The following is a 13,497-nucleotide window of genomic DNA, read 5'->3' as shown; positions in this document are numbered from 1 at the left end:
TACATTGGCCTCCATAGGAATAAAACACACATACATTGGCCTCCATAGGAATATAACACACTACATTGGCCTCCATAGGAATATAACACACTACATTGGCCTCCATAGGAATAAAACACACATACATTGGCCTCCATAGGAATATAACACACATACATTGGCCTCCTCAGGAATAAAACACACTACATTGGCCTCCACAGGAATAAAACACACATACATTGGCCCCCACAGGAATAAAACAGACATACATTGGCCTCCACAGGTATAAAACACACATACATTGGCCTCCACAGGTATAAAACACACATACATTGGCCTCCATAGGAATAAAACACACATACATTGGCCTCCATAGGAATATAACACACATACATTGGCCTCCTCAGGAATAAAACACACATACATTGGCCCCCACAGGAATAAAACACACATACATTGGCCTCCGCAGGAATAAAACACACATACATTGGCCTCCGCTGGAATAAAACACACATACATTGGCCCCCAAAGGAATAAAACACACATACATTGGCCCCCACAGGAATAAAACTCACATACATTGGCCCCCACAGGAATTAAACACACATACATTGGCCTCCACAGGTATAAAACACACATACATTGGCCTCCACAGGTATAAAACACATACATTGGCCTCCACAGACACATATACATTGGGCCCCACAGGAATAAAAAACACATACATTGGCCTCCACAGACACATATACATTGGCCTCCATAGGAATATAACACACATACATTGGCCTCCATAGGAATATAACACACATACATTGGCCTCCATAGGAATAAAACACACATACATTGGCCTCCATAGGAATAAAACACCAATACATTGGCCTCCATAGGAATAAAACACACATACATTGGCCTCCATAGGAATATAACACACTACATTGGCCTCCATAGGAATAAAACACACATACATTGGCCTCCTCAGGAATAAAACACACTACATTGGCCTCCACAGGAATAAAACACACATACATTGGCCCCCACAGGAATAAAACACACATACATTGGCCTCCATAGGAATAAAACACACATACATTGGCCTCCATAGGAATATAACACACTACATTGGCCTCCATAGGAATATAACACACTACATTGGCCTCCATAGGAATAAAACACACATACATTGGCCTCCATAGGAATATAACACACATACATTGGCCTCCTCAGGAATAAAACACACTACATTGGCCTCCACAGGAATAAAACACACATACATTGGCCCCCACAGGAATAAAACACACATACATTGGCCTCCACAGGTATAAAACACACATACATTGGCCTCCACAGGTATAAAACACACATACATTGGCCTCCATAGGAATAAAACACACATACATTGGCCTCCATAGGAATATAACACACATACATTGGCCTCCTCAGGAATAAAACACACATACATTGGCCCCCACAGGAATAAAACACACATACATTGGCCTCCGCAGGAATAAAACACACATACATTGGCCTCCGCTGGAATAAAACACACATACATTGGCCCCCACAGGAATAAAACACACATACATTGGCCCCCACAGGAATAAAACTCACATACATTGGCCCCCACAGGAATTAAACACACATACATTGGCCTCCACAGGTATAAAACACACATACATTGGCCTCCACAGGTATAAAACACATACATTGGCCTCCACAGACACATATACATTGGGCCCCACAGGAATAAAAAACACATACATTGGCCTCCACAGACACATATACATTGGCCTCCATAGGAATATAACACACATACATTGGCCTCCATAGGAATATAACACACATACATTGGCCTCCATAGGAATAAAACACACATACATTGGCCTCCATAGGAATAAAACACAAATACATTGGCCTCCATAGGAATAAAACACACATACATTGGCCTCCATAGGAATATAACACACTACATTGGCCTCCATAGGAATAAAACACACATACATTGGCCTCCTCAGGAATAAAACACACATACATTGGCCTCCTCAGGAATAAAACACACTACATTGGCCTCCACAGGAATAAAACACACATACATTGGCCCCCACAGGAATAAAACACACATACATTGGCCTCCACAGGTATAAAACACACATACATTGGCCTCCTCAGGAATAAAACACACTACATTGGCCTCCATAGGAATATAACACACATACATTGGCCCCCACAGGAATAAAAGACACATACATTGGCCTCCACAGGTATAAAACACACATACATTGGCCTCCACAGGTATAAAACACACATACATTGGCCTCCATAGGAATAAAACACACATACATTGGCCTCCATAGGAATATAACACACATACATTGGCCTCCTCAGGAATAAAACACACATACATTGGCCCCCACAGGAATAAAACACACATACATTGGCCTCCGCAGGAATAAAACACACATACATTGGCCTCCGCTGGAATAAAACACACATACATTGGCCCCCACAGGAATAAAACACACATACATTGGCCTCCTCAGGAATAAAACACACATACATTGGCCCCCACAGGAATAAAACTCACATACATTGGCCTCCACAGGTATAAAACACACATACATTGGCCTCCACAGGTATAAAACACATACATTGGCCTCCACAGACACATATACATTGGGCCCCACAGGAATAAAAAACACATACATTGGCCTCCACAGACACATATACATTGGCCTCCATAGGAATATAACACACATACATTGGCCTCCATAGGAATATAACACACATACATTGGCCTCCATAGGAATATAACACACATACATTGGCCTCCATAGGAATATAACACACTACATTGGCCTCCATAGGAATAAAAAACACATACATTGGCCTCCATAGGAATATAACACACATACATTGCCCTCCTCAGGAATAAAACACACTACATTGGCCTCCACAGGAATAAAACACACATACATTGGCCCCCACAGGAATAAAACACACATACATTGGCCTCCACAGGTATAAAACACACATACATTGGCCTCCTCAGGAATAAAACACACTACATTGGCCTCCATAGGAATATAACACACATACATTGGCCCCCACAGGAATAAAAGACACATACATTGGCCTCCACAGGTATAAAACACACATACATTGGCCTCCACAGGTATAAAACACACATACATTGGCCTCCATAGGAATATAACACACATACATTGGCCTCCTCAGGAATAAAACACACATACATTGGCCCCCACAGGAATAAAACACACATACATTGGCCTCCGCAGGAATAAAACACACATACATTGGCCTCCGCTGGAATAAAACACACATACATTGGCCCCCACAGGAATAAAACACACATACATTGGCCTCCTCAGGAATAAAACACACATACATTGGCCCCCACAGGAATAAAACTCACATACATTGGCCCCCACAGGAATTAAACACACATACATTGGCCTCCACAGGTATAAAACACACATACATTGGCCTCCACAGGTATAAAACACATACATTGGCTTCCACAGACACATATACATTGGGCCCCACAGGAATAAAAAACACATACATTGGCCTCCACAGACACATATACATTGGCCTCCATAGGAATATAACACACATACATTGGCCTCCATAGGAATAAAACACACATACATTGGCCTCCATAGGAATAAAACACAAATACATTGGCCTCCATAGGAATAAAACACACATACATTGGCCTCCATAGGAATATAACACACTACATTGGCCTCCATAGGAATAAAACACACATACATTGGCCTCCTCAGGAATAAAACACACTACATTGGCCTCCACAGGAATAAAACACACATACATTGGCCCCCACAGGAATAAAACACACATACATTGGCCTCCACAGGTATAAAACACACATACATTGGCCTCCACAGGTATAAAACACACATACATTGGCCTCCATAGGAATAAAACACACATACATTGGCCTCCATAGGAATATAACACACATACATTGGCCTCCATAGGAATATAACACACATACATTGGCCTCCTCAGGAATAAAACACACATACATTGGCCCCCACAGGAATAAAACACACATACATTGGCCTCCGCAGGAATAAAACACACATACATTGGCCTCCGCTGGAATAAAACACACATACATTGGCCCCCACAGGAATAAAACACACATACATTGGCCTCCTCAAGAATAAAACACACATACATTGGCCCCCACAGGAATAAAACTCACATACATTGGCCCCCACAGGAATAAAACTCACATACATTGGCCCCCACAGGAATTAAACACACATACATTGGCCTCCACAGGTATAAAACACACATACATTGGCCTCCACAGGTATAAAACACATACATTGGCCTCCACAGACACATATACATTGGGCCCCACAGGAATAAAAAACACATACATTGGCCTCCATAGGAATATAACACACAAACATTGGCCTCCATAGGAATATAACACACATACATTGGCCTCCATAGGAATATAACACACATACATTGGCCTCCATAGGAATAAAACACAAATACATTGACCTCCATAGGAATAAAACACAAATACATTGGCCTCCACAGGAATATAACACATATACATTGGCCTCCACAGGAATATAACACATATACATTGGCCTCCATAGGAATATAACACACATACATTGGCCTCCACAGGAATATAACATATACCTTGGCCTCCATAGGAATATAACACATATACCTTGGCCTCCATAGGAATAAAACACAAATACATTGGCCTCAACAGGAATATAACACACATACATTGGCCTCCATAGGAATATAACACACATACATTGGCCTCCATAGGAATATAACACACATACATTGGCCTCCATAGGAATAAAACACAAATACCTTGGCCTCCATAGGAATAAAAACACAAATACATTGGCCTCCATAGGAATAAAACACATATACATTGGCCTCCATAGGAATAAAACACAAATACATTGGCCTCCATAGGAATAAAACATATATACATTGGCCTCCATAGGAATATAACATATACCTTGGCCTCCATAGGAATATAACACATATACCTTGGCCTCCATAGGAATATAACACATATACCTTGGCCTCCATAGGAATATAACACACATACATTGGCCTCCGCAGGAATATAACACACATACATTGGCCTCCATAGGAATAAAACACAAATACATTGGCCTCCATAGGAATAAAACACAAATACCTTGGCCTCCATAGGAATAAAACACAAATACATTGGCCTCCATAGGAATAAAACACAAATACATTGGCCTCCATAGGAATAAAACACAAATACATTGGCCTCCAGAGGAATATAACACATATACATTGGCCTCCATAGGAATATAACACATATACATTGGCCTCCATAGGAATATAACATATACCTTGGCCTCCATAGGAATAAAACACAAATACATTGGCCTCCAGAGGAATATAACACATATACATTGGCCTCCATTAGGAATATAACACATATACCTTGGCCTCCATAGGAATATAACACATATACATTGGCCTCCGCAGGAATATAACACATATACATTGGCCTCCGCAGGAATATAACACATATACATTGGCCTCCGCAGGAATATAACACATATACATTGGCCTCCATAGGAATAAAACACAAATACATTGGCCTCCAGAGGAATATAACACATATACATTGGCCTCCATAGGAATATAACACATATACATTGGCCTCCATAGGAATATAACACACATACATTGGCCTCCATAGGAATATAACACACATACATTGGCCTCCATAGGAATAAAACACAAATACATTGGCCTCCAGAGGAATATAACACATATACATTGGCCTCCATAGGAATATAACACATATACCTTGGCCTCCATAGGAATAAAACACAAATACATTGGCCTCCAGAGGAATATAACACATATACATTGGCCTCCATAGGAATATAACACATACATTTTTCTGTGGAGGCCAGTGTAACATTTGGCTGGCCCCCTCATAAAAAGAAAAAAAAGAAACCTTGCCCCCAATTACATTGGCTGGCCACACAGAATATTTATAAACCACATTGCTCCCCACTCAAAAAAAAACCCACTGGCTGACCCCTACAGAAAAGACCCACATTGCTCTCCCCGAAACCCATACACACCCCCCAAAAAAAAAACCCAGCAAGTCACATAGGCTCACACAAGAATACGTATAATTTTTATTTGGCACCTACCTGTGCCTCATCGGCTGACAGTGCACAGCGGGATGCGTGGCTGGCTGAGCGGGCAGGCGTGACCTGTGATGTCACACCGCTACGCCTACAGAGGTTACGGACCAGTTGCGCCTGAGCTTCCCAGAAGAGCTCAGCGGCATCGCTGCCCGCCCCGCACTGATTGCACTGATCGGCCGGCTTTGAGGGCGGCGGCAACGGCACACTAAACAACCGCCGGGGGTACACTAGTGTGCCGCGGTAAAGCGGTTAAAACCGCTGCTGTAAGGGCTCCGGAGACCAAAACATTATGGCATTATTACACAGCCATAGTATATTGCAGTATTATTACACAGGCATGGTAAAATACGATATTATTACACAGCCATAGTATATTGTAGTATTATTACACAGTCATAGTATATATTGTGGTATTATTACACAGGCACAGTACATTACACAGGCATAGTATATATTGTGGTATTATTACACAGGCACAGTACATTACACAGGCAAAGTATACAGCAGTATTATTACACAGGCACAGTACATTACACCGGCATGGTATACAGCAGTATTATTACACAGGCATAGTACATTAAACAGGCATAGTATAGTGTAGTATTATTACACAGGCATAGTATAGTGTAGTATTATTACACAGGCATAGTATAGTGTAGTATTATTACACAGGCATACTATATTTATTACACAGGCATGGTATATAGCTGTATTATTACACAAGCACAGTACATTACACAGGCATATTATATATTGTAGTATTATTACACAGACACAGTACATTACACAGGCATAGTATATATTGTGGTATTATTAGACAGGCACGGTATACAGCAGTATTATTACACAGGCACAGTACATTACACAGGCATAGTATAGTGTAGTACAGGTTGAGTCTCCCATATCCAAATATTCCGAAATACGGAAAAATGTTTGCATGACTGAGAAAGTGAAAGCTTTGCTTTCTGATGATTCAATGTACACAAACTTTGTTTAAAGCACAAATTATTAATAATATTGTATAAAATAACCATCAAGCTGTGTGTATAAGGTATATATAAACATAAATGCATTCTGTGGTTAGATTTGGGTCCCATTCCCAAGATATTTCATAATTTAATGCAAATATTCCAAAATACCCCTGGTCCCAAGCATTTTGGATATGGGAGACTCAACCTGTATTATTACACAGGCACAGTACATTACACAGGCATGGTATATAGCTGTATTATTACACAGACACAGTACACAGGCATGGTATATAGCTGTATTATTACACAGGCACAGTACATTACACAGGCATGGTATATAGCTGTATTATTACACAGACACAGTACACAGGCATGGTATATAGCTGTATTATTACACAGGCACAGTACATTACACAGGCATGGTATATAGCTGTATTATTACACAGGCACAGTACATTACACAGGCATGGTATATAGCTGTATTATTACACAGACACAGGCCCTGATTCAGAGCCGGACGCTCTGACAGAGCGTTCGCTCTGAATCAGGGCCGTCCCTCTGAATTTAAGAGCAGGCCTCCTGGCCGCTCGCATAGCTGTGGGTAACCACCCACAGCTATAGCGAGCGGCCAAAATGATGGTCGCGATGGTCAAGACCATCGCGACCATCGGGCTTGCGACGAGACCCTTGCGGTAGGGTCTCGTTGCCGCAAGCCCTGGAGTGATTTCGGCTCTATCAGAGCCAAAAGCACTCCCACTGACATCACTTGTGATGTCAGTGGGGCCGGCCCCAGACGGTAGGTGTTCCCATGGGAACGCCTCCGTCTGGGCAGCCACGCCCCCAGCACGCCCACCAAAGGGGCGTGCTGTCACTCACCATCGACAGCACGCCCCCTTTGGTGCGAGACCCATAACGACGGCCTGGCCGTCGTTATTCAGGTCTTGCGCATGCGCGCGACAGAGCCGCCTCCGTCGTGCGCATGCGCACTTGGCCAACATCGACCTGCTTGTGAGCGCTCGGCGCTCGCGAGTGGATCTGAATTAGGCCCACAGTACACACAGGCATAGTATATATTGTAGTATTATTACACAGACACAGGGCCTGATTCAGAGCCGCTCGTAAGCATCCGAACGCTCGCTCTGAGCAATGGTCACACAACTGCACATGCGTATGGTTCGCAATGCGCATGCGCAAACCAGTCATTGCGGTCGGAAATCGTGCGCTCATAAACACAGAGGGGCTGCTAATTTGAGTGACAGAATGTACCGTTTGTGGGTGGTAACAGGGGAAGGTGCTTGAAAATGGGGGAGTGGTTGTGCGAACGCAGGCGTGCCCAACGGTCAAAACGGCGTTTAATGGGTGTGCATAATTAGTAAAGGAGCGTCATCGACCACGTCACTTGGTTGTCTTTTAGCCTGAACTGCTCACAGTGCTTGCGGGAAGTAATTCCTACCTCAAGCACTGCGAGCAGTTCAGCTGCCGTTCGATGTTCCCGATTAATCTAATAAAAACAGGAGATGACGTGATTTGCGAACGGCAAAGGGGCGTCTTGAAAAAATAGCGAGCGCATTTAGCGGACGCTCGCACAGACATAGAGGCGTCCTCACACCGCAAAGAGCGAGCGCTCAATTAAAATATCCGGCCCCTTTTTGAGAGCGAGCGGCCGCAAATAGCGTCCGGGTGTGAATCAGGCCCACAGTACATTACACAGGCATAGTATATTGTAAAATGATTACACACGCATAGTATATTTTAGTATTATAATTACACATGCATGGTATATAGCAGTATTATTACACAGGCACAGTACACTACACAGGCATAGTATATATTGTGGTATTATTACACAGGCATAGTATATATTGTAGTATTATTACACAGGCACAGTACATTACACATGCATAGTATAGTGTAGTATTATTACACAGGCACAGTACATTACACAGGCATAGTATAGTGTAGTATTATTACACAGGCACAGTACATTACACAGGCATAGTATATTTTAGTATTATAATTACACATGCATGGTATATAGCAGTATTATTACACAGGCACAGTACATTACACAGGCATAGTATATATTGTGGTATTATTACACAGGCACAGTACATTACACAGGCATAGTATATATTGTGGTATTATTACACAGGCACAGTACATTACACAGGCACAGTATAGTGTAGTATTATTACACAGGCACAGTACATTACACAGGCATAGTATAGTGTAGTATTATTACACAGGCATAGTATATTGTAGATTTATTCCACAAGCATAGTATATTTTAGTATTATTACACAGGCACGGTATATAGCTGTATTATTACACAGGCACAGTACATTACACAGTCATAGTATATATTGTGGTATTATTACACAGGCACAGTACATTACACAGGCATAGTATATATTGTGGTATTATTACACAGGCACAGTACATTACACAGGCATAGTATATATTGTAGTATTATTACACGGCAGGGTACATTACGAGGGGTGTGCAATAAGTTTCTGGATGTGCAGTGCATAGGTAGACACAATCTGTCTCTCTGGTTGTTAACTGTAATCTCTGACTAAAGTTCTAGTGAAATGTCAGAGCACAGAGCAGTATATAAGCAGCACTGCACACCAAAGCCGTCAGCGAGCTCACTTCCTTCACAAACTCATTATGGAGCTCACAGAGGCCCTGATTCAGACCCGCTCGCTCTGACAGACCCGCTCGCTCTGAATCAGGGCTGTTTTTTTTTATTTTTTAGAACGGCCTCCTGGCTGCTCGTATAGCTGTGGGTGACCACCCACAGCTATAGCGAGCTGCCAGGAAGATGGTCGCGATGGTCAAGACCATCGCGACAGTCGGGCTTGCTACCGCAAGCCCCAGAGAGATTTCGGCTCTAACAGAGCCAAAAGCACTCCCACTGACATCACTCGTGATGTCAGTGGGGCCAGCCCCAGACGGAGGCGTTCACATGGGAACGCCTCCGTTTGGGCAGCCGCTACCCCGGCCCGCCCACCAAAGGGGGCATGCTGTCACTCATCATCGACAGCTCGCCCCCTTTGGTACGAGACCCGGAGCGACGGATTGCCCGTCGCTATCCGGGTCTGGCGCATGCGCACGACGGAGCCGGCACCGTCGTGCGCATGTGCTCTGGGCCACCATCGACCCGGTTGCCAGCGCTCAGCGCTTGCGACCGGGTCTGAATCAGGCCCAGAGGCCACTGGAGAGCCATGATCCTTTATGATCACAGGAGTGGTCTGCGGCAGCAGGAGAGTTCTGACCGACTGAGAGCCGCTTTCTAGGGAGAAGGCAGCATCCCGAAACACCGTGTTTGAGTGGTTTGCAAAGTTTCTGCGTGATAGACGGTCCCTGGAAGATGAGTGCTGCGACCAAAAGTGTCTGCCACCGGGGATAACGTTGCTGCCGTGCGGGCCACAGTTGACATGGATGCCAGGGTGACAGTGACCCAGTTAGAGAAGACGATGGGCATCTCATCCGGATCCATCCACTCAATACTCCACAAAAGCTTGGCCTGAGCAAGGTTTCTGCATGCTGGGTGCGAGCAGGAGGCGGCTCGGGTGACTTCCAGCCGCAACATGCGAGCCAGGTTTGATGGATGTTGCTCAATCTCTGTTTGGGAGATCATCAGTGGAGATGAATCCTAGATCTACAGTTTCGACCCAGAGACCCATCAACAGTCGGCCCAGTGGCCCCGCTTGGAGGTGTGCCAGCACAGAAGTTCTGACGTGATCACAGTCTGGCCAAGCAGATGGTGGCTGTTATTGTGGCCAAGGCTGGTCATGTAGTAGCTACTGTACCACTCATGCAGCACACCGGGGACTGATACGCCAACTAGGGATGGACATTGGCTACCGATGTTTCACTATCAATGTTTTCCTTACGATGGTAGTGTTCCTACCATTCAATGGTGGCTTTCCGATGGTGCGGAAGTGATGGCCATCCAATGTTAATATATAGCTGAAATCAGCTGTTTTACATCAGATACAGCCGCGGGTGCTACTGCACATGCGCAAACAGGGATTCTTTCCACAAGCGCAAATCATATTTATATTGTTTATATGGTTAGTTACCATCGCTTCAAAGATTTGATGGCGGAAGCCCTGCCATCATTTCATGGTGGGCTACCACAGTCCATCCCTAACGCCAACCAATGCCTGCCTCAAGCGCTGGAAACTTTTTCCAGGCGCCATCCAAGAAGTCTCGCTCGCGGTACCCTTCTCCATCATGGCAATGCGCCTGCCCACAAATCCAGGACAGTGGTGGATGTTCTGGCCCATGAACCCATCCAGGAGCTTCGCCATCTGCCGCACAGTCCAGACCTGACCCCTTGTGACGTGATTGTGTTCCCACAAATGAAGCACAAGTTGTGTGGGGGTAGGGGGGGATCCGTTTGGGTCATAGGAAGCTGCACCCTCCCCTCGTACACTTACTGCACCCCCCCTCGTACGCTGACTGCGCCCCCTCATATACAAAGCCCATCGTGGTATTATTATTACACAGGGATCACGCAGGGACGGCGTATAGCGGGAGGATCACGCAGGGACGGCGTATAGCGGGAGGATCACGCAGGGACGGCGTATAGCGGGAGGATCACGCAGGGACGGCGTATAGCAAAGTTATTACACAGATATAGTATATAGCAGGATGATTACACAGGTATAGTATATAGCTGCGTTATTACACAGGCATGGCGTATAGCAAGATGATTACACAGGGATGGCCTATAGCGGGATGATCACACAGGGACGGCGCATAGCGGGATGATCACACAGGGACGGCGTATAGCAGAGTTATTACACAGATATAGTATATAGCAGAATGATTACACAGATATAGTATATAGCAGAGTTATTACACAGATATAGTATATAGCAGAATGATTACACAGATATAGTATATAGGAGAGTTATTACACAGGCATGGCACATAGCAGGATGATTACACAGGTATAGTAGATATCAGAGTTATTAAACAGCTATGGCACATAGCAGGATGATTATACAGGTATAATATATGAGTTATTACACAGGTATAGTATATAGCAGGATGATTACACAGATATAGTATATAGCAGAGTTATTACACAGCTATGGCACACCATTATTACATGTGGCTGCTAGACTGGGGCACTCTACCACGTGTTATGTCGCCGTCCTCCCAGGTACAATAGAGTACTGATGGCGGGTTCGGCCTGTCTATCCCCACCTCCTGTGCTCGGTGGTTACACGCCGTTTTCTGTCCTGTAATTGGCGGCGGCACCCGTCAGTCGGGAGATGCGGCTGTGTGATTGGCTGCACACTGAGGGGCGGAGCAGGCGGACGTGTGGCCAGGAGGCGCCGCGTGCTTCGCTCAGTCTGTTTCTGGTCGGCGGCGGGAGGTGGTCGTCATGGTGAGTGTGGGGTCTGGGGCACCCCGGGGGGAGGGAAGGTATACCGGAGACCCCGGGGGGGAGGGGACAGTACATCTCCGCATAGACCGGGCTCTGACCCCGCCTGTCTGCGCTTCCTCCCCCAGGTGCTGCTACACGTCCTGTTCGAGCATGCGGCCGGCTATGCCCTGTTCTCGGTGCGGGAGGTGGAGGAGATCGGCATGCTGCTGCCCCAGGTACCGTATATATATGTATGGCTGCTGCCCCAGGTACCGTATATATGTGTATGGCTGCTGCCCCAGGTACCGTATATATGTGTATGGCTGCTGCCCCAGGTACCGTATTTATGTGTATGTATGGCTGCTGCCCCAGGTACCGTATATATGTGTATGGCTGCTGCCCCAGGTACCGTATATATGTGTATGGCTGCTGCCCCAGGTACCGTATATATGTGTATGGCTGCTGCCCCAGGTACCGTATATATGTGTATGGCTGCTGCCCCAGGTACCGTATATATGTGTATGGCTGCTGCCCCAGGTACCGTATATATGTGTATGACTGCTGCCCCAGGTACCGTATATATGTGTATGGCTGCTGCCCCAGGTACCGTATATATGTGTATGGCTGCTGCCCCAGGTACCGTATATATGTGTATGTATGGCTGCTGCCCCAGGTACCGTATATATGTGTATGTATGGCTGCTGCCCCAGGTACCGTATATATATGTATGTATGGCTGCTGCCCCAGGTACCGTATATATATGTATGGCTGCTGCCCCAGGTACCGTATATATGTGTATGGCTGCTGCCCCAGGTACCGTATATATGTGTATGGCTGCTGCCCCAGGTACCGTATATATGTGTATGGCTGCTGCCCCAGGTACCGTATATATGTGTATGGCTGCTGCCCCAGGTACCGTATTTAT

General features: G+C 45.1%; 2 protein-coding genes across 3 annotated transcripts in view; one reads left to right on the top strand and one right to left on the bottom strand.

Moving 5' to 3' along the window:
* LOC148501716 (uncharacterized) overlaps positions 1-12,376 on the bottom strand; it is a 55,891-nt gene extending 43,515 nt beyond the window's left edge. Inside the window, exon 1 of one of the 2 annotated variants that reach the window (XM_088450066.1) lies at positions 12,303-12,376. In XM_088450066.1, coding sequence (XP_088306192.1) covers positions 12,303-12,305 — 3 coding nt within the window. In that variant the 5' untranslated portion in view covers positions 12,306-12,376. The remainder of the gene's footprint in view (positions 1-12,302) is intronic. The other variant, XM_088450067.1, reaches the window with a different exon arrangement.
* A 112-nt stretch (positions 12,377-12,488) lies between these two features.
* The window catches only part of NOP56 (NOP56 ribonucleoprotein), a 19,766-nt gene continuing 18,757 nt past the window's right edge, over positions 12,489-13,497 (top strand). The window contains exons 1-2 of the mRNA XM_088450065.1: positions 12,489-12,593; positions 12,719-12,808. Coding sequence (XP_088306191.1) covers positions 12,591-12,593; positions 12,719-12,808 — 93 coding nt within the window. The 5' untranslated portion in view covers positions 12,489-12,590. The remainder of the gene's footprint in view (positions 12,594-12,718; positions 12,809-13,497) is intronic.

The sequence above is a fragment of the Taudactylus pleione genome, unplaced genomic scaffold (assembly GCF_031769625.1).
Source record: "Taudactylus pleione unplaced genomic scaffold, aTauple2 ptg000505l, whole genome shotgun sequence".
NCBI lineage: Eukaryota > Metazoa > Chordata > Amphibia > Anura > Myobatrachidae > Taudactylus > Taudactylus pleione.
This window is presented reverse-complemented; position numbering and strand designations above follow the sequence as displayed.